We start from the raw sequence: 24,835 nt of genomic DNA, 5'->3' as shown, positions 1-24,835 counted from the left end.
GGCGGAGAAGGGAGGAGAGGCGGCGGGGCCGGGCCGGGGCCCAGCGCACCGCGGGGGCGCAGGGCGCGGGCAGCACGCGGCGCGCTCGGGCCGCCCTTCCTCCCCGCGCCGCCGGCCGCGGCCCAGGCTCCCTCGCTCCGCCAATCCCCGCCCTCCGCTCTCCTCCCGCCCTCCCCGCCGTCCCCGCCGTCCCCGCCCTCCCGCCTCCGCCTCCTCCCTCCCGGCCTCCCTCTCCCAGCCAAACTGAAAGCCGGACCCCCGGCCGCCTCCCCGCCGCCGCCCGGCCTCCCCGCGAGCGCTCCACCATGGACAGTCCTGTTTTCACCTTATAAAGATGGCGGTGCGGGATCGCTGCAACCTTTAGACTAATGACTGTCCGAAACATCGCCTCCATCTGTAATATGGTGAGTGGCTGCCGCCGCCGCCGCCTGCGGGGTCGCGCCCGAGGCGCGGCGAGGCAAAGAAAGGGAAACCCGAGCCGCACACTAGCCGGCGGCCGGGTGGGGGTGGGGGCGAGGGGCGGCAGGGTCCGCGCGGCGCCGCTAGAAGTTCCTGGCCCCGGGCTGGGCCGGCCGGCCGCAGCCCCTGGAGCCCCTGGGGGAGGGGTCTCGAACCCTCCGCCCCCTCTCTGCCTGGGGACCTGGGAGCCCGCCCGCGGGTCCCCGGGCCGTGCCGCGTGCCTCCGCCCTCGGGTTGTGGTGGAAGAGTCCTGGGGGAGGCCGAACCCGGACGTCCCAGGGGAGGGGTCTGGGGGGACAAGCTGGGGATGGGGGGCACTCTTCCTGTCCTTGCGGTAGAAGAATCCCTGCTGGCGTCGCTGACTGCCCTCGTCTCATTTTGAGTTCACTCCTTAAACTGTATTTAACATTCACTTTGCAAAGGCATTCGGGGTATCTGAAGACATTTATGTCATAAATGTCATAAAGCTGAAAAAAGTGCAAAATTGTGCTTAGAGAAGTGAACTTCACTTGGTTTGAGAAAGCACAGTAATTTGTTCTAGACGCCTCAGTTTCCCCATTTGTGAAAGAGGGACAAGGTTATATGCAGAAACATTTGAAGGCCCAAGGGTGGTGGGGCCAGCTGTGCCAGTGCAGGAAGTCTTCAGGGTTATCCTGCCTGAGGCACTGTAGACCCAGTGGAGGCTGGTGGGCGTGGACACAGCAAGGGGACATCACTAGGCTGTGATGGGGACTGGTTCCAGGATGTGGTGGTGACTTTAACTTGGGTTTCTCTCATTGCTTTCCCTTGCTTTTCAGTTTCTGCAGGAACAGCTTCTAGCCCTTGGGTCCTCAGGGTGCACCCTGCTGGCACCCCCACTTGTCAGAGCCTTGGTGTGCACAGCTTGCCCCCTGGAGTAAGACATTGTTCTCCTGTGCAGGTTGAGTGTGTGTGTGTGTGCTTTGCTTTGGTTCCACAGGGTCCTTCCCCCACACTTCCCATCAAAGCTCCACTATCTCCAGTTGGAACACGTGTTCTTTTAATGGCAGGCTGGGGAGAACCTCCCTTGTAGCTAGTAATACAGGCCTCTAAAGGGAATCTGAGGAGGCTTAATTGAGAAGTCTGGAGGTAAGGTGATCTGACTACCCTTCCCCCATCACACAGCCTTTTAAATCTTCTGTCCCACATTTTGTTGCAAAATTAACACATGGCAAAGGAGCATTAAGGAGCCATGTGTTAGCTCAGGGGTGGAATTGAGACCCACTGATGCTGGCTTCAGTTTTCAGCACTGTTGGATGTTGTCACTGCCGTTGTCAGCAGAACAAATGCTGGGGCTTCCCAGAGTTATGGCTGCCAAGGTTTTGGCACAGGACCAGTTAAATGTGTTGGGTTCCTGGAGCATATCCGTTTCCTCTCTTGTCCTTCTTCACCAGGGATGGGTCTCCTGCTCCTACCTGTCCAGTGGCATTAATGTTGCTTGGTGCAGTGAAAAGGTGATGCCTTCCTGCTCAATTTCTCTCCAAGATCAGCGCCTGAGGGGAACTTTGAAACCAGAGCAGTTTGAATATTCTTCTTTCATGCTTGCTGGGGTGGCTTCACTTATAGGGCAGTGAGGTGCAGTCCCAGCCCTTGGTAGTATTCCTGTCCTGCTTGTGTGTGGTAACACCTATCTGTACTAAAGCAGCTTGGAAACTTGAGAGCTAGTGTGTCCCAAGAGGAAGCCTGCCTCCAGCCTTTTTTTTTTTTTCTTTTTTCCACTCTTCAATACAGCTGGGGCTTCTTGGCACACCAGGGCAGAATGTCACTACCTGTTTCCAGTAAAACTCAGCCAGGGAGGCAAGCTGCAGGGAGGACATGAGAGGACAGGCTAGTGCTATGTCTGGAGAGCTGACAACTTTATGTGGAATCTTTAAAAAGGTACCAAATTTAGGATCATCACCCAGGTAAGGCGAGGAACCAATACTTCATAAGTAGGGAGTTTTTTGTTCCTATTGGACACTGTGTCTTGAGCAAGTAATGAAGACTTGCTGGGTTCAAGTCCAGGATCTAACACGTACCAGCTTTTTGTCCTTGAATAGGTTGTGCTCTGTCTTTCCTTATCTCTAGAAATGGGATGATAATGGTTCCTACCTCCTAGGACTGTTGTATTAAGTGAGTTACTAGGCCTAGTACATAGCAGGTAGGGTACTCAGTGAGTGTTAGCTATTATCAGTGTCATCTCATGTCACCTTCAGTAGTTTGAAGGACAATGGAGATTATGCCTTCTTGGACCTGTTGGAAGAAGCCACTAATATAAACAATTCACATGTTCATTTGTGTAAACCAAAACGAATGGCAATATACAAAGGCTGGGATGGGAATCCTTAACCCCGCCCCTTATAAAAGGCTGCTCAGGTCACCCTAGTCCCTCCCAGTCTCACTTCCCACAAGAGAAGGCTTGGTGATGAGCATATGGCTGTCTCTTTACCGGATCGGATGTAAATTTTCATTGGACTCTTTAGATTCCTCACAGGATGATGAATTGTTTCCAGGTAGGTCTTCTGTGGGTCTCTCCTTTCTGTGTAGCTAATCCCTTGGGCTCTTATTGGTCCTTCCCTCTCCTAACTCCCTTTGTCCTAGCTGGTTTGAGTAGTTGTAATAAGATCTTAGCAAGTGGCGATTGCCTTTTTTTTAAAAAGCAGATCATTTGGCATATTGTAAATACGATGATGTTTTTCCAGATAGGGTGTTAAACGATATCATCCTTCTAGGTAGGACTTGAACAAACCAAGACATACCATTGAAAAGTGGATTTGTTTTGTCCACCAAACGAGAAAGGACCCAGCGGAGCAGAAACAAAACTTGTAGTAAATCCTTCGTGTGATTGAGAAATAAACACCTCTGTTTTTTTTTTTTTTCTTCTCAAACTTCTTGTGCCAAGTTTAGACATAGGGAACTTGGAAAATATTCACCTCCCTTCACTTGTCCCTTTCCACTGAAGTTTTATTGTCCATTGGAAATTTAATGCTAGTTTCCATTTGTTTTAATTTTACTTCCATGTGAATTCCTGCCATAACGATTCTTGATCAACTTGCTCAAGGCTTGTCAGCTCAGCCACACAGCGTGTCTGGTTCACAGATAATAAAGCTTGTTTGGCTGGTGTGTTGTAATTTTTAACATGCACTAGCTGCTACCAAGCATGAGGAAATGTCCCTTGTTGATAATCCTCTGATTTTTGTCCAGACCAATGGATGTAACTTCCTATGTATTTTTATGGCCCTACAAATGGAAGGTTTTTGTTTTGGGTTAAGTTTTCTGTTAGAAGAGCTTGAGGAATTTTCTAAAGAGAAAGCATTTGTTAGGAGAAACCAAACGTGCCCTTTAGAAATGGACTTGGACTGACGCAAATTGGTCTAAATCCTCTCATCTTAATTTCACTTGTTAATAGAGCCGTGAGATGTATCATTGAGGAAATGTCATGTGTCAAATAGATTACATTTTTGTTTCCATAAATGGCCATTTGTTGAGGACCTTCGATGTCAATGTTGGCACACACTATGTTGCAGGTGCTGAATAAATGAATGAGGTGAGTCCCTGTCTCTAAGGAGCTTAGCATTTTCATATCTTGTGGTCATAACATTGATAAGGATGAAAATTTCAGTGTAGTGTGACATCCACACAAAGGTTGAACAGAATCTCAGCAGTAATACAGTGGAAAGACTGGTGAACACAGCAGGATGTTTCTTTAATATATTTGTGTTTGAGCAAAGTTTGACTATTTTTTATATGAGGACATGATTATAGTCAATGTAACTTAGAACTGGGATCTGTACCATTGGGTGTCTCTCCAGTTAAACAAATTGTATTTCTTGCAACCCTGGTTTTTCTCAACTTTTAAAACTGATTTTTTTGTTGTCAAAAGCTTCTTAGTGAATAGTACTTCTTAGAGTCTTTATAAAAATTTATACATAGCCCTGGCCAGTTTGGCTTAGCGGTTAGAGCGTCGGCCTGCGGTCCAGAGAGACCCGGGTTCGGTTCCCTCTAAGGGCACATACCTCTGTTGCAGTTTGTCCCCGGCCCTGGTTGGGGTCGTGCAGTTGGCAACCACTTGATGTGTCCCTTTCACGTTGATGTTTCTCTCTATACCGCCCCCCTGCCCCCCCCCCCCCACTTTATCTGAACAAAAAAAAATGGAAAAATGTCCTTGGGTGAGGATAAAAAAAAACCTATATATATCTCTCTTAATTGGTTAGTAACTACCCGAGTACTTAACTACCTGTTTAAACTGTGTTGACTTACCAGATGTTGGCATTTTAGCGTCCATTGAACAACCCCAGGATATTATTGGACACCATTGTGAGTGCCAGATTTCAATTCTTTTAAATTAATGAAATCACCTTGATATGAAGGGAAAGTAAAATTAGTAAAAATTTGACACCAAGCTAGAGGATTTTTATAGAGAGCATTTTATTTTGATAAGTCAATTATTTACCTGAGCTACATATTTTGAGAATCATTGGAAATTTTTAAAAACATTAAAAAATATGTAAATCACAAGTTGGGAGAAGAGATAACTTGCCTCTCCCTCCGTTGCCCATGCTCCAGAGGTAACTGGAGACTAAATTTAGTTGGATGTATCCGCTGGGAGTTGTTACAGTCTTGTATGAGGGTCTACTCTGATAGTTGTCAGTTTTTAGAAATTGCTGGATAGAGTGGGTTAATGTTTAAAAAAAAATTCTGTTCTAGCCTCTTGGGTCTAATGTAGGCGTTTGTGTTGGGTCAGGGCCTAACAATTAAGTCTACATACTTTTCAGTTTTTCTTGGAATCTTAGGGTGAAAACAAAGTTGAATGTCAATATTTAGTTAGAATTAAAGACTGTCATGCCACTTGCTGGATTTCATCCTTATGTGTTCCAGTTGACCCATACAGTAAAACCTATTTGTTTTGTACTAATGTGGAATTTTGGTATGTTGGGGGCTATAATTGAAAGTAATCTTCAGTTTTGATTCTCTTACCAATTAAGAGAAAATTTTTTTGTTCATACCCATCCGTCCCCCCCCCCCCCCCCAGCCTAGTCTATCTAATTAGTTTGAATGAGTTGAGGTTTTAAGATGTTGCTTAGTTCTGTGGTATCATCAGAAAGCCATCTCTTGGTTTTATCTCTAGCCTATCCATGGAGCCAGCCCGAAGCAAACCGACTGAAAGAGTTGTAAAAGATGGTGTCTTTTAGTGTAGTTAACTCTTCTGGCCTGAATATTTTAGTGCAACTTCATATAATAAACCTTCAGTAGTGATGAAACCAAATGCTCGCCTAAGGGTTTGAAAGGCCTTGCTGATCTTTAGAGAAAAGGCCACCCCAAAATGAAATCATCAAAGACTTTCTTGCGGCAAATAAATTCTGCACCCAACCTCCACACTAAACATTTTGCAATGTTTCTGTTCTGGATTGCTGCTTAGACTTTTGGGGATGTCATAAGTCCTCTGCATGGAATTTTACCATAATTCCAAGGATGATTATGTGCCGTGGATAGAGTGTGTGGGAGGGAAACCCTATTGGTTCCTGAAGCTTCCACCAAGTTCTGATGTCACTTTCAGAATCTGCAAATGCTTTAGAGTAGCTCAGACTTGAGACTCATTTTCTGGGTGGTAGTAAATTTCAGGCATACAGAAAAATATGGAGAATGACAATGTGAGTACCCATGTATCTACCTCCATGTGAAGAAATAAAATATTACGAATACAAGTGAACCTTACCCCATCCTATTCCCCTTCCCTTCAGACAGTGACCACTGTTCTGAATTTGGTATTTATTACGTGTTTTTATACTGTCACTGGATATGTATGGATTCATATACCAGATATAGTATTGTTTCCTCATGTTCTAAACCTGCTCTGTAATACTGAACAACTCAGTTTGCTTTTGTTTACATTACGATTTTAAGATGTATCCATTAAGATACATTAACTCTAGGTTATTTTAACTGCTGTATACTATTCCATTTCATGAATGTGCTGCAGTATACTTATTTATTTTATTGTTGATCAGTACTTGGGTTTATAGTTTTTTTGTGTGTGCCATTGTAAGGCAGTGACGTTTTGAACTTGTCTCCCTGTGTATGTATTTAAATTTTCTCTGTCTGCCTAAAAGGGAAATTGCTGGGTCAAAGAAGACAGGCCTCTTTGACCCTATCATATTGCCAGATTGCTCTCCAAAGCGGTTGTGCCCATTTGCCTTCTATCCAGCAGTGTTTGGGAGTTCCAGTTGCTCCACAGGCTTACAGACACCCAGCATGATTGGACTTGAGGTTTTGCCAGTATGATAGGTGCTAAATGCTATTTTCATGGTTTAAAATGTACACTTTCCTGTTTACTAGTGAGGCTGAACATCTTTTTGTGTGTGTATTGCTCTGGGTGGTTTTTAACCAGAGACTTTGGAGCAGTTTTTCAGGGTTTGTAAGTCAGGATTGCAGTGGTGGTTTTATGTGAAAATAGCGAAAAGGATGGTGAAGGGGAATATCAGGGACCCCCCCCCCCCACCAATGTCAAGAAAGATAGGGTTGGCACAGAAGATACAGGTGAGGGAATGATAATAAGATGAAACAAGTGAATCCTTATAGCAAAAAGACTAGACTAGAAAATATCTTGAGTATTGAGAGCAAATTCCAAATACATTACTGTGCTGGCCAGGTCTCTCAGTTCAAGTCACATTTTTTTATGCGCTGTTTAATTGAAGTTGGCTTTGGTGAAAATCATGTCTGGGGCCTTTTCCATTGAGAACAACAAAAAAGCTAGACTTGTGGAGTTTTCCTGTTTACCTAGTTGCTTTTCGAAGTCCTATGAGAAAGGCAGTATGAAATTATGTTCTTCCTCCAGTACATTTCTGTGTCCTTCAGGTTGGGTACACTGTGCAGGAAACCAGCTCTTAACCAGGATCTGCTTGAAGGTACTTGTGGAATTACTATCTCAAATATTTAGAAAACATTCCTTGCACCTTATTTTGATTTTCACAGTATGACAAATGTCATCTTATTGAACACAGGCATGTATGATTTTTAAAAATGTGACTGACAATAGCTAAAAAAATATATTATACTTTAGTGGTTCTTTGGTATATCGAAGAATTGTGCCCACACGTGCATTCTCTTATTAAAAATTCAGACTCTGGGTTTCTGCCCTCAGCGGCTTTGACTAAGTAGGCCTAAGGTGGGCCCTGGAATCTGCATTCTCAAACGAGTATTCCTTTCTTCTCCCAACTCCTCATTCTGTTCTAGCTGAGCTGACAGCCACATTTTGAGAAATATTGCTTTCCTTGGATAATAATAACCTTGGCCTCCTAAACAAAATTGCTTATAGAAATTATCTGCCATGTTAAAGTTTTTAAAAATTTATGTAACAATTTTAAGGTAGTAATTTAACTTCAAAAGTTATAGATCATTGCCACTGTGTAGATATGTTTCTTGATATTACATAGCCAGATTTTTATTACTTTATGCTCCTAGAACAGGGATTCCCAACCCTGGCTAGATATCACATCATCTGGGAAGCTTTTAAAAGAAAAAAATTTTAAAAATCGCAAAATATTAACACCCAAAAGAGTATGGAAAAAAATAATGTATTTTAATATATATATACCCAAATACGTACCCTTCAGATTTAACAGGTATTAACATTTAGTCATAGTTGGTTAATATTTTGTTTAGACATAAAACCTTAAAAAATCTTTAACCACCCCTATCTCCTCTCCCTCCCAGAAACAGCCCTTTTCCTGAAGTTGGTGTAGTGTTTACCGTGCATGTCTTTATACCTCATATTTATGAATCCATAAGCAGTATATCAATGTTTGTGTGTAAAAATATGCAGCCTTTTGCAGCTGTTTTCACTCACCAATTATATAGTTCTAGTTTATTCACTCCAACTGCTTGATAGCCATATTCTTTGACTTAACGATAGTTTACTTTTCAGTACCTTATTTAGGGACATTTGGTCGGTTTCCATGATACTCTCTCTGGAAACAGTGCCACAGTGAAGGTACCTGTTTCTGTCTTCTTTACACATGTGCCTTCTTTTCTCCAGGATATGGTCCTGGAATTGGAAGTGCTGTTCTTAGGATGTGCCCTTCTGCAGATCTATTAGGTATTGTCAAATTGCTCCCTAAAGTGGTTGCACCAGTCAGAGCTTTTTTGATATAGTTCTAGGGCCCCAGTCTGAGCGTTTCTGACTGTTCATAGGTATAGGTCTGTCTGGGGTGGATTTCAGGGACCTGCATTTTGTTTTAATTGCTGCAGTTTATTCTGATGAGCAGCCAAAGTTGAGAAACCACTGCGTTAGACTGGCACCTAACTCCACGGGGGCAGGAGCTATATTCATCTTATTCACTGTCAATTTCCCACCATTCAGCACACTGCCTGGCACACGTGTGGTGGGTGCTCAGTAAATAATTCTTGGATAAATGAATGAAGAGGTGTAGCTTGTAGGAAGGAAGAATTGCTTTGCAGCCGAGCAGTGCACAGGAATTACCTGGGGATCTTGTTAAAATGCAGATTCTGATTCAGTGGGTCTGGAGTGAGAATTTGCATTTCTAGCAACCTCTCTGGTGACCAGATGCTCCTGGTTTAGGGAGGAGCACAGCCCTAGGAAATAAAAGGAAAACAATGTCTTCCTTCCATAAGGCTCTAGAGAGGAGGATTTGGGGTTTGGAATCTCAGAGCTTGGTAAATCTCGAGTCTGTTTCCTCATCTCCCTACAACACAAAAAGGCAGAGGATGAAAAACCTTCCTCGCAGCTTTTTATGGAGAATCAAAGGAGATCTGCCCACAGAAACATTTTGTGAGCTGTGATGCCCTCACGCACGTTACTTTTGACAATAATTCTTATTTTTTCTGTGAATATTTTCCTTCAGTTTTCTCAAAGTACAAAGCTGTTGATATTATAGGATCCTGTGGAATTCTGCTTTTATTTTGACCTGCTGTTCACATTTAGTGGGTGTTTGGGGTGGAGCTGGATGGGGGAAGGATGCTGGGCAAGAGCAGAGGCAAAATGCACCAGATGGTCTGGTCTGACTGTGGTGTTGGCCAGGTGGGGGAGGGAGGATCTGTTCTCCCTGTTTCTGTGGTATGGGGGGACGGGGCTAGAGAGAGGGCTCCAGCTCTCCCCCACCAGCTCTGCCCTGGAGCAGGTCACGGCGGGATAGTAGGTGGCCAGTTTGGTTTCGTTTCAAAGTCAGACACTTCTTAAAGTGAGAAGGAGGGTGTTCAAAATAATGATTCAACATTAATTGATCTACTATAGGTGTGATCAGAGCTATTCAGGGCAAACTAGGCCTGCCGTCAACCCAAGGTTAAAACCACCACAGGACATTTCCTTTTAAATGCAAGGTTTCTTTCAGGATATTTTGGTACCTGGGGTCCTGTCTTACCCATCAGAGAGAGGCAGTGTAGTGTGCAAAGAGGAGGGAGGATAAAAATAAAATAGATAAAAACAAAGTGACATTCAGAACTCCTGTGTATATTGTATGCTGGGTGTGTAGGGGGTGCCTGTTATTCCCACGTGTCTCTTCCTCTGGAGAAGAACCATGGAGATGGATCCAGTTCCAAGACCAGCGATTCTCAAATGTCATGTTCTTCCTGGTTTTCTTTATATCTGTGAACCACCTGAACTTACTTGTTTAGTAATTTTCCTTAAATCTGTTCATTTTCTAATATTTTGGCCTCATTCCGTGCTAAGACATCTGTGAAGTAATGGGTTTGATGAGCTGGTTATATGTTTTTCGAATACATATCAAAAACATATTTATTCTAAAACGTTCCTACTCATGCTACCTGAGATTAGCTCACGTCCCTCCGGACTCATGATGTGGAGTTTCGGAGGCATAGGCTCTGATAGGAGGTTCTTTAATGGTCGTTCAGATAACTGGCTGTGGCAGGAACACTGTCAAACTGGTTTGCAGGCACAGGCTGTGAGCTTCCTTGGAAGGCAGGTTGGCATGTGGATGAGCTTTGGATGGAGTTTCCACACTGCTGTTGTGAGAGCTTGCCATTATTTACCTCTCAGAGACTCTGTTTCTCATTCATAGCCCGTGGGTGATGGGAGAACTTACCTCCCTGGGCCGTTGCGGCCTTAAATGGGATCATTTATGTCTAGTGTTTAGCCCAGTGCCCGGCCATTTCATTACTGTTCTATTCTAGAGCCCCTCTTTTTTTCCACCAGTAAAGGAGTCCAAATGTAGTTGGAAAGAACCCTGAACTAAGGACCCGAGGTCCCAAGTTCCCAGTCCTGACCCTGATACTTTGTGGCTTTCAGGGCACTGGGCAGCTAACTCTCTGGGTCCATAAGATGTTAAGAATCATTCCTGCTGGTGAGCAGTACTGAGAAGGAGATGAGGGAGCAAGTTGTAATCTAGCTTCCAATCAAAGACAAGACCAGGGAGGGAAAGTGCTCGAAGTAGACAAAAGGAGGAAGAAGCTGTGATTTCCGACTACAGTGTCTTGGAAGACGCAGTGCTGATGGTGTGTGACAAAGCTTTTGTATTCAGTCAGGATACAATGTTTTTCCTTTTCCTGATGAGGGCATATCATATAGAAAAAGAATTTTAGTCTTCTAGTAAGTATGTAACATATCCTTTTGTTTTATTTGGTATATACAGTTAGGTATTTCTAACTGAAAAAATACACAAAGTAGCTAAGCTCAGTTTCTTTTTATTTTTTTATTTTTCAATTACAGTGACATTCACTATTATTTTGTATTAGTTTCAGGTGTGCAACATAGTGGTTACACAATCATATACTTTACAAAGTGATCCCCCTAATATCTTCAGTACCTCCCTGGCACCATACATAGTTGTTACAATATTATTAACTACCTTCCCTGTGCTATACTTTACATCCCTGTGACTATTTCATAACTATCACTTTGTAGTGCTTAATCCCTTCACCTTTTCACCCAGCCTTCCAATCCCCTGTCTTCTGGTAACTATCAGTCTTTTCTCTGTGTCTGTGAGTCTGCTTCAGTTTTATTTGTTTGTTTATATTGTCCATTTTTTTTTTTAATTTTTTCTTTACTGATTTTTAGAGAGGAAGGGAGAGGGAGAGAGAGATAGAAACATTGATGAGAGAGAACATTGATTGGCCTCCTCCTGCATGCCCCCCACTGGGAATCAGGGCCACAACCTGGGCATGTACCCTGACCAGGTACCGAATTGGCGACCTCCTTGTGTATGGGTTGACAGTCAACCACTGAGCCACACTGGTTGGGCTATATATATATATATTTTTAGATTCCACATATAAGTGAAATTATTTGGTGTTTGTCTTTCTCTTACTGATTTATTTTGCTTAGCATAATACCCTCTAGGTCCATCCACACTGTCAAAAATCAGTAGCCTTTTTTTTTAAGTATTTAAAGTTTTTTTAATAGGTACTATGAGTTTGCATGGTAGAAATTTAAAATTGTGCAAAAGGATACATGTTGAAAATATGCCCACCACCCAATTCTTGTCTCTGGTATCAGTCAATATTTTCAGTGTCTTCTGCTTCCACCCAGAGGTGTCTTGTGCATATATATGTGATGCATATCTGTTTATATTTTTCTCCTAGTTTCTGAAAACACAAATAACACAGCCTATACTAATCCATCCGTATCTGCCCCTTGCTTTTTGTGTCTTGGGGGTGGATCTGTGCCAGCATGTGAAGAGCCTCCTCATTCTTTTTTTATGGCTGCAGAGTATTCAGTTGCTTTAATGTATTGAATTCACTTAACCAACCCTCCGCTAATGGGCACAATGGTAGTTTTCCAGTCCTTGGTGTTTACAGACTAGGCTGCAGGAAACAACTTTGTCCATACATCATTTCACGTACTTGCGTGGGAGGATGTCTGTCGGCTGACTTCCTAGAAATGGATTTCCACTTGTAACTTTGGTGGGTTTTGCCAAATTGCCCTCCACCGCAGTCTGTGTGACTCTTGTTGCCCACAGCCTTGCCAAAACAGTAAGCTCTCCAGGAACCTTTTGATCTTTGCCAGCCAGGGGGAAAATGGTGTCTTAGTGTATTTTTAGTTTGCATTTCTCCTCCTAGGAGTGAGTTTGAGCAGCTCTTCACATGTGTAAGGAAAGAAGCTGAATTTCATTAACTGCTTTGCTGTTGGCAATTATTTTCAAAGTCTGTAGGGAAGGACCAGTTTTATTTTTATTTTCAATCTGTTTGTAGACTGATATTTCTGTAAACTACAATAAAAAAGCATTATGAGTGAAGTGGAATAAAAACCCCAAAGATACATAAAACACAAACCCCAATTTTTTATTACTAACCTCAACAGATACAAAATTACTCATTCATTATACATGTTTTCAGAGTCTGAACTTAGCCCAGGAGTGTTAACACTGAGTAATTGCTCTGAAGAACTTGCTCCATCTCCCACACTGCCACCATGTTCGGGGATGCGAGCAGAGAGTGCAGCATTTTATATTTTATATTTTGCAATCAGTACACGACAGGATGTTATTGTTACATTAGAATAAAAGATCTCTGATGGTGCAGTACTGATGCAGAGGGCTTGGTTCCAAGGGCAGGGATGCCACATAAACACATTCAGGCAGTTCTCCCACACTGTGAGGCGGGGACACTTGTGTCCTGGTTTTTCACTGATGAAGACCTTGAGCTTGAACTGGAGAGGGGGGGATGAGGGTTGTGTGTGTGGGAGGGGGTGTGCTCTAAATCACCCCATTAGTCAGCTCTGCAGAGTTGGCCTCTGGGACCCAGGGCTTTGCCAAGATCCCATGCCACCCATGCTGCTTTTCCAGGAAGTGATGGGAAGGGTACTCTGGGTAAGGTAGGTACTTACAAGACCCATAATCAAGGAGGCGTCATGGTGGTTTTACAGAGCATTGGAATTCGATCGAGGTTCTTGCTTGGAGCTCACCGAGTTCATGGCTGGCCGTGAACATTTCCTCCGCCTCCACCTTCAGCTGGAAGACAGACACCGGCCGTGTTGTTTGTCCTGCTTTTGAGTTGAAATTTTATCATTGCATGAGAACTTTGTTATGCTTCCTCCAGACATGTGGAGAGCTGTTTCCCAAGCCGGAGCCTAGCTGTGCTTTACTGTTCCTTCCCCAGTGACTTGGGATCACTATGTAGCCCAGGGTCGTCTGTTTTCATTAACAGATGTTTTTGCTTCTAGGTTATCATCATTCAATAACGTCGTATTGAGGTCTTTTTCAGAGTTATTTCTCCCTACTTAGTAGTATCATGTAAGGCATGGAAATGACATGCTATCATGGTGCAGAATGAAAATGCTCCTTACTGCCTTCTTGTGGATGACTGACCCCTGTGAAAGCCGGAAGAGGCGGATGGGCACTGTGGAGGCAGGAAATGGATTGTAGTGTACTGGTATTAAGTTTTTGGGCTCACAACTGGCCTCAGCTTCATACTAACACTTGACCTTGGCGAGTTACCTAACCTCTGTTCACCTTCTTTCCCTTACGTGTGAGATGGCGTTAGTGAGTCCCTGTAAGTAATTTATCTGGAGGGAAAGTATTGTTCAGTAGGACTGGGTGACTTGCCTGCTGTCTGAGCAGGACGGGCATTCATAGCCACGCCGACTGTGGCGCGCCTGGTGGTGAGTTAATGCGTGCCAGCCAGCAGCCCAGGACATGCTCAGAAACAGTCCTGGCTCTCTGCCCAGTCCCTACATCTGCAGCTAAGGAATTACTAAAAATATGAATGAAAAGATCATCTTCCCTGGCTTGTGGTCAGGAACTCAGACTCTAGAATAGATTGGCCTAGGTTTGAGACCTGGCCCCGCCTTTACGGACTGGGGGAGCTTTGGCAGAGCCCCTCTGTTTCTTCATGAGTAGAATGGGGATAACAAGTGTGATTGGCCTTGGGTTAGTGGACAAGATTAAATGAATATATAGACGTGAAGGTCTCCTGAACCAGTAGCTCATACTGCTTACCCTTCTGGTGTTTCCCAAGTTCATTCAATCAGCAAATTTATTAAGTGCTTTTATATGCCAAATGCCCCCACTAGGTCCTGGCAGACCAGTCCAATGGAGTCCCTGTCCTCTGCAAGCTATTGGTCTAGTGTGGGGGTGGCTGGGTTTTTGCTAAAGGGCTAGATTGTCAATACTTTAGGCTTTGTGGGCCATGATGTCTCCGTTGCAACCACTCACTTCTGCTGTTGTATTGTAAAAGCAGGTACAACAAATGGCGGTCACTGTGTTTCAATAAATCTTTATTTACAAAAACAGTTGGTAGGGCAGATTTAGCCCGTGGACTCATTTGCCAACTAGTGGTCCAGTGGGAAGACAGATGTTTAATAATCACAGATAAGTGTGATTACAAATTATGATCAGTGCTGTGAAGCTACCTATAGGATTCTGTGAGAGGGAAGGGTCAGGTGAGGTAGCTTTGAAGAAGTGACAGGAGCCAGCTGATGATGAGGGAGCCAGAGGAGGACAGGAGGGAGGGGGAGTCCTGTGAGGGCCAGAGAACTGGCCCCAGTAGTCTGAGCCAGGAGGCTCAGAACTGCAGTCTGCTTTTCTGTCTTTTAGAGACTCAGCAGGTATTTTACAGCTTTCTTTGGATAAAAGCATAATGGTGTTCTGCCCAGGTGTCTCAGTTGGTTGGAGCGTCATCCATACAACAAAAGGTTTCAGGCTTGATTCCTGGTCAGGGCACATACCTAAGTTGAGAGGTTGGTCCCCTGTTGGAGGTGCGTACAAGAGGCTACTGATTGATGTTTCTCTCTCTCTCTCTCTCTCTCTCTCTCTCTCTCTCTCTCCCTCTCTCCCTCCCTCCCCCTCCCTCCCTCCCTCCCTCCTCTCCCTCCCTCCCTCCCTCCTCTCCTCTCCCTCTCCCTTCTTCTCTAAAATCAATAAAAACAGCCATGGCCAGTTTGGCTCAGCTGTTAGAGCGTCGGCCCGTGGACCAGAGAGTCCCGGGTTCATTTCCCACTGAGGGCATGTATCTCAGTTGCAGTTTTTCCCCAGCCCTGGTTGGGGTCATGTGGGTGGCAGCTACTCGATGTGTCTCTCTCACATGATTGTTTCTCTCTCTGTTTTCCTCCCTCTCTCCCTCCCGCTCTATCTGAAGATAAATGCAAAAATGGCCTCGGGTGAGGATGGAAAAAAAACAAAAAACAAAAAACGGCTAAAATCAATAAAAGCATATCCTCGGGTAAGGATTTAAAAAACTCCCCCAAAACAAACCATAACAATTTTTTCCCTGATATATAATTGGTGCCAATTCCTTCCCACCCCTGCACCCAATAATCACAACACAGAGAGAGGAGCAATATCAATATATTAACACATTTTGTTCAGCATACTTCTGATAGGTTCCTTTTCTCTCTGTTCCGTTGTTTTTGTTATCGTTATCTATACAAAACTTCAGAAGTTAGGGCAGTTAGATTGCACATTATTCTATTATCAGGTGTGTGACGGTTTACTCTTTAGAATTCATTTCTGCTTTTTGATGCTGTTTTCTCTTTGTGCTTTTTAACACTATATTGTTTTCTTTTTCTGTCTGGCTACACAAAAATCCACGGTTCTTAAAACCACCTTGAGAAAAATTCATTCTCCCCTTGACATTTGTTTCTTCTGACTTACAACCTCAGTTCTGCGTTTTCTTTAAACAGGTTGCAGTGCTCTGGGGAGATTTCACAGAAGAGCACATGAGTGAGCCTCATTCTGGAATGCTGGAGGGCTGCCTCCGAGGGCGGGGTTCGCCTGCCAGCCCTTGAGTCCTGCAGTTCTGTGGGTCCGAGGGTCCTCCTGCATGGGGGTCAGGATGGGAGTACACGTTCTGGAGGCAGGTTGTGAGTTCAAACCCACTCCCATGACCTACTAGCTGTGTGAACTTGGATAAAGTTACTGTCCTCTCTGTGTTTCAGTTTCCTTATCTTTAAAATGGGGGAACAGCCCTGACCAGTTTGGCTCAGTGGTTAGAGTGTCGGCCCAGGCACCGAGGGGTTGAGGGTTCAATTCCCGATCAAGGGCACGTGCCTGGGTTGCAGGTTCAACCCCTCACCCCTGTCAGGGTCATGCAGGAGACAACTAATCGATGTGCCTCTCTCACATTGATGTTTCTCCGCCTCTCCTTCTCCCTTCTCTCTCTCTCTCTCTCTTTCTCCTTCTCTCCCTTCCTCCCTCCCTTCCACTGTTATCTAAAAACCTGTGGAAAAATATCCTCGGGTGAGGATTAAGAACAAAAAATAAATAAAAATAAAATGGGGGAAATGATGGCATTCACCTCATATTGTTATTCTAAGTATGAACATGAGTAAAACACACATCGAGTCTTAGAGCAGTGACTGGACACAGTAAATGCTATTTGTGGATTATCTGTTATTGTTATTACTAATTACATCTGGGACACCAGTGTCCATGATTCCTCCTCAGCCATCCTGCACTCGGGCAGGCGGCTCCTGACTCGTCCCGCGTTCATGGCTGCGTCACTTCCTCTTTGCTCAGATTTCTCTGTAAGGCTATAGGAATGCCCTCTTGTCACCAGACGTCTGGGAATAATATTCCTTTTGAAAACTAGGCTTTTTAGGTACTATTGTACTTTGCAAACATACTTAATGAATAAATATCCTTTGGAACATAGACCTAAAAATGTGGTTTTAGCAATAATATTCACCTCTCCTATTACAGATTTTAGTTCATGGTTTATAATTAATGACATTCTCTGTGTACTTAGAAATCCTTACATGTTACTTTTGTCCTTTCTTGTGTCCCTTCTCTACTTGGTAGAAACTTAAAAGGGAGGCTGTCTGTCTTAGGGTGGGGTAAAAATGGGCTATCTTAGAGTAATCTTGGGCAAGTAGGTTTACTTCTCTGAGCCTCGGTTTTTTCATCTGTGAAATGGTCTAGATGATCTCCAAGGATGCTTCCTGCGCTCTGTGTTTGGTTTGGGCTCCCCATGTGATGCCAGCGAGTCCTTGGTCTTTCTAGACCTTGTGGTGCCATTGTTCTGGTCATATCCTCCCTCTGGGCAAGGATCTCCCCCTTCCAGGAAGACATTCTAATGTGTTTTCTCATAAATATCTTTTAAAAGTGCTTTACCCTTGCTGGGTGGCTCAGTTGGTTGGAGTGTCATCCTGTATACCAAAAGGTTGCGGGTTCAATCCCTGGTTAGGGTACATACGGGAGACAACTGATCGATGTTTCTCTGTCTCTCTCTCCCTCTCCCTTTCTCTCTTTCCCTCTCTCCCCCCTCCCTCTTTCTCAAAAAAAAAAAAAAATCAATAAAAACATATCCTCTGGTGAGGATTAAAAAAAAAAAAAAAGCTTTACAAAGAAATGCCTTTCTATGCCCATCTCATGCATTTATGATTCACCCTTCCTGAGCTGTTTTGTTGTTTGTTTGTGCTTTGTAGCACCCCTAGGCAGTCACAGAATTGCTTTCAGAAGTGCTTTGAAGAGCCAACATTACCATCTTCTTGTTGGAACTTGTCCCAGCAGAGATTCTATTTTTAATAAAGTGCGGCACATTGTTTTTCAAAGGTTACCAGATTTTTTACTGATGGAAATAAGAATTCTGTTTCTTATACTTGCAGACCATGTGATTTATTGCTATAGATAAGTTTTTTGTTCAGCATCTGGCCATATAACAGTTATTTTCAGTGTCTCCGTGTGCCTTCTGTGCCGCGGTGCTGGTGCTAGCTGTGGAAGTTCAGGCCTCTGGGTTTGTAGTGCATCTTACAATTTATAACTTACTGCATCACCGTTTTTCCGGATTCTCTCTGCCATCCTGAGCAGTAGGCAGGCGGGGTATCAACAACCAGGCCTCTCAGCCAAGAAACTAAGGACAAGAGAGAAACTGACCAAAATCAAAGGCAAATCCATGCTGAGTAGAAAACAAAATGGCCAGTCCAGCTCTGAGGTGGGCCGCGGATAACTGGTGTGCAGGATATTAATTTGCTTTTTATTAAAATTTTCATAGTAAAAAAAATGTGCAAACACTTGAGAAAACAAAGCCTCTCGGTGACCTCATCTTCTAGACCATTCCCAGACACCAGGACTACTGTTAATAATTTCTCAAGTATATATATATTTTAAAATACATTTTTATTGATTTTATACATAGGAAAGGAGAGGGTGAGAGAGGTAGCAACATTGTTTGGCTGCCTCCTGCACGCCCCACACTGGGGATCGATCCTGGAACCTGGGCATGTGCCCCGACTGGGAATCGAATCAGTGACCTCTCGGTGCAAGGGACAAGCTCAGTCCACTGAGCCACACCAGCTGGGCTCAAGTATTCATATAGGAATTTCCATGAAAGTGTAGGTGTTGCGTGCACTCATCTGTTGATTTCCTCTGTGTCCCTCAGATGCAGAGAGGTGCAGGTCCAAAGCAGGGCTCAGTCTGTAGATGGAATGAATAACGTTTGCAGTGCTGTCCTGTACACGTTGTCACCCACTAACATGTTTTTACTTACCACTGTGTCTTGGACAAATTTTCATAGTAGTACCTGAAGAGCAACTTTACTTTTTAAAAATAGCTACATGGTATTCTATCCTATAGATCACTGTAATTATCCAACCAGTGCAAGATGGTTCTTTTTTCTGTTACACACTTTGTTGCAAGGACCATCTGCAGCATTGACTGCCGGTTGTTCCCTCAGTCAGTCTCCAGTTTCCCTTTCTGACTTAGCTGGTTGTGGCTGCTCAGGTGCACACAACATTTCCCAAGCTCCCTCGCAGCTAGGTGTGGCCCGTGTGACTAGATTAGATCCCGGCCAGTGCAGTTGTGAGCAGAGGTAATAGGTTACAGGGGAGGAGCGTCCTCGAAAGGGGAGAAGCAGTGTCTCCCTTCTTGTCTGCTCCCCGGGCAGAGGCTGTGAGATGGCTGGAGCTGAAGTGGCCTTGTGGTTCCAGAGAGAAGCTGACTCTGGAGGATGACAGAGCAGCAAGAGAAAAAGAGTCCGCGTCCCCAACACTGCAGAGCCACCAAATCAGGCCTGTACCCCTTCCTCTTGAATATTTGCATAAAAGAGAGAAGTAAATGTCCATCTTGTTCAAACCATGCTTATCTTATTTGGGTCTTTTTTACAGTCTCCTCGTCTTATCTCCCTGTGTGAGTATGTAGGTAGAATACAGTGCTTACAGCAGCATTGCAGGGATGAAAGAAGGATTCTCCTCACCGGAAATGTTGACTGGTGCTGCCTGATTGGCACCATCATCATCATCTCACCTAACATCCCCATCAGGTCTGTGTCCTCTTATGGAGAAATTTATATTTATATATTGAATCCCCAAACCGGTTAAAGATGCACAAAAAATCCTATTACCAATGGGAAATGCTAGCAGGTGAAGCAAGAGTTTGGTTGTGTCACTATCCATGACATCCTGCATCCATGGGAGCACTTCCTGGAGAATGTGTTTACAGAAGGAAGGGATAAGGGGGTGTACCACTTCCACCTCGCTGAGCAGTAGGTGGGGAGAGCCCACACATGCAAGCTACTCAGACAGCCCTAAACATCCCCATTCAGCCAGCCAGCCCGCCCGCCAGCCCGCCAGCTGGTATTGTGGGCTACTGTGTGCTTGCCACTGAGTACAGTATTGAACAGGTTAGACACAGTCTTTGCTCCCTTTAGGTGTATAATTTAGAGGCTAGGATGGATGTTAATAATTATATATATAACAATTGGAATAAGTACTATAAGAGAGCCATACAGGATGCTGCAAGTGGGGAACAGTGTGTGTGTGTGTGTGTGTGTTAGTTTCCTATTTGTAGTTTAAAATAACACAAATTAGTTTTCTTAGTGCTCTAGAGGTCAGCAGGGTTGCACATCTTCCCGAGGCTCTAGGAGAGAATGTGTTTCCTTGTCTTTTCCAGTCTCTAGAGGCTGCCTGTGTGCCTTGGCTCATGGCCTCTCCCTCCTTCAGGGCTAGCAGCATAGTAGCTTCAGGTCTCTCTCTTTGAACCCTGTTTCTGTCCTCACATCTCACTGACCCTGATGCTCTTGCCTCCCTCTCATGAGGACCCCTGTGACTGCACCAGGCCCACTCAGCTTATCGGGGCCCCTGTCCCCATCTCCAGATCCCTTTTGCCATGGAAGGTCATGTAGTCACAGGTTCCAGGGATTAGGGTGTGGACATTTTCGAGGGGCCATGATTGTCTGTCAAGGGACTAACCTAATCTAGGAAGAGGTCAGTGAGGAATTCCCAGAGAAGTGAGGAAGCAGGGAAGAATCTCAGGTGATGTGTGGGTGGGAACGAAGGCCATTGTGTAGGAGTCAGTGACTAGCAAGGGAGAGACATTGGAGACAGTAGTGGAAGTCACTGGAGAAAGATTTTTAGGCAGATTTGTATTTAAAAAGAGCACTTTTGCTGCTGTGTTGACACCCAGGTCAGAGGTGAATAAATGGATGTTGGAGGCTACTTAGGACACTTTTGTAATTCAAATGAAAGATGCTGGTGGCAGGAGATGAAAAAGAAGCGAATGTATTTGGGAGATTTAAGGAGAGAGAATCAGTAAGACAGTGATGGATGGCTGCAGAGTACAGAGGGGGATGTTGGGCACTGTCCTGAGGTTTCTAGCCAGGAGGAGGGTGGCATTGTCATTTCCTAAGTGGGGAAACACCAGGAAAAGATTGGATTTGGGGGGGAAGGAAAAGTACAGGCTTTAGTTTGGGGCAGATTGGTTTTGACTGCCTATGAGACAAGCAAGTGAAAATGTCAGTATTCATTCAGTCTGAGTGAACTTAGAAGTGAGGTTTCTGGGATGGAGATAAAGAGTTGGAGAGGGTTGGCACGGAGCCGCTGAATGAAGCCTGGGAATGGTTATTGCCTGGAACCCACAGAGAGGAGGAGGGTCTTGGACAGCACATGGAGAAAGCCAACAGCTAAAGGTGTCCCCTGGAGTTGTCAGTGTTTAGAGCTCATCAGGGATGGAGTTGGGGTAGGGCCCAGAAGGGGCTGTTTTGAGGGGAGATGTGGAGGTAAGGAAGTAGAGACAAATTTTAAAGAATAGTATGGAAAACTTCAGATGTATATTATTAGTTTCCTATGGCTGCTGAAACAATTACCATTAACTTCCTCTCTTAAACAATACAAATGTATTGTCTCACAGTTCTGGAGGTCAGAAATCTGAATGAGTCCACTGGGTTCAAAATAAAGACAGTGCACGCCCTGGTCAGTTAGGCTCAGCAGTTGAGCATTGGCCTGTGGACCAGAGAGTTCCGGGTTTGGTTCCCGCTAGGGGCACATACCACAAAAAAATAAAATAAAATACAGTGCAGGGTGGTGTTCTTCCTGGGACTGTCTTCTTGCCTTTTAAGTTTCTAGAGGCTGCCTGTGTTCCTTGGCTCCTGAGCCCTTCCTCTATCTCAAAATCAGCCAAGGTGAGTGGAGCCCTTCACACATTGCATCACCCTCATCTGTTCTGCTTCTGTCCCCCACTTTTAAGGATGCTTATGAGGACATTGATAATCCAGGACAGTTCCCCTATTTTCATGTCAGCTGATTGGCCAATGAAGTCTGTCTACAACCTAAATTAAGGCAGTGTATTGACAAGTTCTGGGTGTTAGGACGTGGACGTCTTTGGGAGACCATTATTCTGCCTATACACATACATGTAAAATTATAAACAGTAGTATATTGAGTCCTACCTACCCACCACTCAGCTTCAGCAACACAGTTTTATCCCCACTTCACCCCTGGATCATTTGAAACAAATCTTAGAGATGATCCGATTCATTTGTCAGTGTTTCAGAACAGATAGTCGTTTAAATAAGCTTCACTGCAAAGGAGAGGTGAGAACGAGGGTGGGAACTGGGGAGATGTGTGGAAGTATGTATGGATTTTTAATAGGAGAGACACTTAAGCATGTTACATTCTGATGGGAAGGGTTTAATAGCAGAAGAGAGATTGGCCTTGGACAAAAGAGCGATCTCTGTCATTAACAGGGCATGCACATGGGTTTGAAGGTTTGAGAATACAAAATTATGGGAGCTCTTCTCTGCTGGTTTAAAAAAAATTTTTTTTCTGTTGAGTAGGAGGCCAGTGAGAAGGGCAGAGGGGATGCTGGGGTTTTGAGGAGTTTGGGGGAAGTTGGGAACAGTCACTGTGGAGTGGAGAAGGAGTGTGCTAGAGAAACATTGGATTGTGGGACATGTTGAAGGCCGCTTGAATTTGGTGAATGCTAGTGAGTCCAGTGAGCTTGGTTGTGTGGCTTTTCCCCTCTGGCACTGTACATCTGTTTGGGTGTGTATTCAGAGAACGTAAGATGGTTTGGTTTGTACTGTTTGTTTAGCCGGTGGTATGACCGAAGGACAGGGTAAGGGGCGTTTACAAGAGCAATTGAGATCGTGATCCATGGACTCTAAGCTGACTAAGAAAGTAGAGTAAGAGAGCTGGTGCCATGTGTGTAGCTGTGACGGGAGGGTGTTGAGAAGTCATCGGGCAGAGCTGAGCCTGGCTGGGTTTTAGGGGTCACCGACCCAGGCAGTCCTTGGGAGTGGGCGTTTGAAGTAGAGTGGAACAAAAGACAGTTGGGAAAGAGGACATCAAGTTGCTGAGAGAGCAGGGTGTGGGAAGACGCCTCTCCGTGGGTATTGGAACTACCCAGGATGCTGGCAGGAGACAGAATGTAAAGGTGCGTCTTCTGCGAATGGGGGTCAGCCAAGAAGAGGAGAAAGGAAGGAGTTTGGACAGTGCTGGTAGGCACAGGCCACAGAAGGGCAGATGTTTCTACAGATTGTTTTTCTTAAACCCTGCGCCCTGGGTCGCTGTCCTCAGTAAGAGTCATCACCCTCCTTCTCCAACGCGCCCTCCAGTGGGAGAATATAAGATAGGTAGAAACCAGATTCAGTCCAATAATTCCCAAATAGCAAAAATAATGGATTAACATGAATATATGGCTAGCTTATAAAGAAAGATTTAATGAGATCTGTCTCCATGTGCTATACTTTTGTGCGTCTGACATTCCTTCCGGGCTCTAAGCCATATATACTAATGTTGCTTCAAAAATGGCTATGGGTATATTTAATATGCATTATTTACATCGATTTATGATTGAGATGTAGCTTTATTGAAAATTTTTAGTGATTTTTATCTATACCATAAAATCTTGCTGTAATATAAGTATTATTTAAAAAATTCAGCCTGTGTATGGGGTTGCACTCTTCTGAAGGCAGTGAAAACCACACACGCGTGCGCACACACAGAGGTAGTGAAGCGGCTGTGCACACAGATGACCAGTGAATTCAGTCTTAGAAAGAGGGTTCAGGGATGTAGGTTGGTGGAACAGTATGTAGACATAGAAAACAAGTGAAAACAGAGGATGTTCTAATAAGGAGATGGAATGTGCAATTTCTGCTGTGATTCTGTTTGCATAGAATTGGGTTCTTTTGCATTTAATGGTGTTTATTGACATGTGACCATTTTGACTGGTTCTCAGCCCATTTTGGGGCCATTTCTTCCTGTGACTAATTTCTTCCGGAGATGCTAATTATATTAGTCCAGAATAAGTAGCAGCAGCAGATTTATTTTTTTTAATAAAAGTCTCTTTCCTTTTAAAATACCTGTCTCCTACACTTTTGAGATTCTGCGAGTTGTGTGTCTGCAGTGATCGCCTGACCCTGCCCACCCCCACTCCTCACCTCACTACACCTCTCTCCCCTTCCTCATCCCAGCAGACCCACCTCGGCCTTCAGGAGCAATGACAGCCACGGTGGTATTGCCGGTGCACCCTGGACCTTAGTGGGCCACAGCCACTGGTTTGTTTTGTTTGATAGGATTGCTCTGTGTAGCATGTGGTTAAGGTCGAGGGCTCCCACGTCTGACTCCCACGTTCAAGTCCCAGCTCTGCCACTGTGGTCCTTGGACAGATTCTTAACCTTTTTGAGCCTTATGTTCTGTCTGTTAAGTGGAGATTATAATAGTACTTACCTTATAGGATTGTTGTGAGAATAAATAGCACAGTCCCTAGCACATGGTAGGAGTTTCCAGTAACTTTTTTTGGGGGGGGGAGGGATGTGCCCCTAGCCGGAACTGAACCCAGGACTCTGGTCTGTAGGCTGATTCTCCAACCGCTGAGCCAAACCAAGCAGGGCCCCAGTAACTATTATCATCATTGTATTGGAGTGTTAAACTGGGGTTCACGTGGCTTACCAATGTGATGCATCTGAGAATTATTAGGTTTTACATTGTATTTCTCCATTATTCTCAGTGTTCCTTGAACATTTCTCTTTGTCAATAAGGCCTTCTCTGCCACCCTATTTAAATTTTTTTTTTATCGATTTTTAGAGAGGGAGGAAGGGAGCAGGAGAGAGAAACATCGATGAGAGAGAATATCAGTTGGCCACCTCCTGCATGCCCCCCCCTTGGGGATTGGGTCCACAATTTGGAGATGGAGACTCGAACTGGTGACCTCTTGGTGCATGGGTCGATGCTCAACCACTGAGCCACACCGGCCGAGCT

The 24,835-nt window shown here is 44.5% G+C and overlaps 1 protein-coding gene across 1 annotated transcript in view; it reads left to right on the top strand.

Annotated features, from left to right (window-relative positions):
* Positions 1 to 311: 311 nt before the first annotated feature.
* USP46 (ubiquitin specific peptidase 46) overlaps positions 312 to 24,835 on the top strand; it is a 60,934-nt gene continuing 36,410 nt past the window's right edge. Inside the window, exon 1 of the mRNA XM_036272790.1 lies at positions 312 to 404. Within this exon, the coding sequence (XP_036128683.1) occupies positions 369 to 404 (36 nt within the window). The 5' untranslated portion in view covers positions 312 to 368. The remainder of the gene's footprint in view (positions 405 to 24,835) is intronic.

This window comes from Molossus molossus, unplaced genomic scaffold (genome assembly GCF_014108415.1).
Source record: "Molossus molossus isolate mMolMol1 unplaced genomic scaffold, mMolMol1.p scaffold_m16_p_1, whole genome shotgun sequence".
NCBI lineage: Eukaryota > Metazoa > Chordata > Mammalia > Chiroptera > Molossidae > Molossus > Molossus molossus.
The sequence above is the reverse complement of the archived record's forward strand: the minus strand, read 5'-3'. Positions and strand labels throughout refer to the sequence as shown.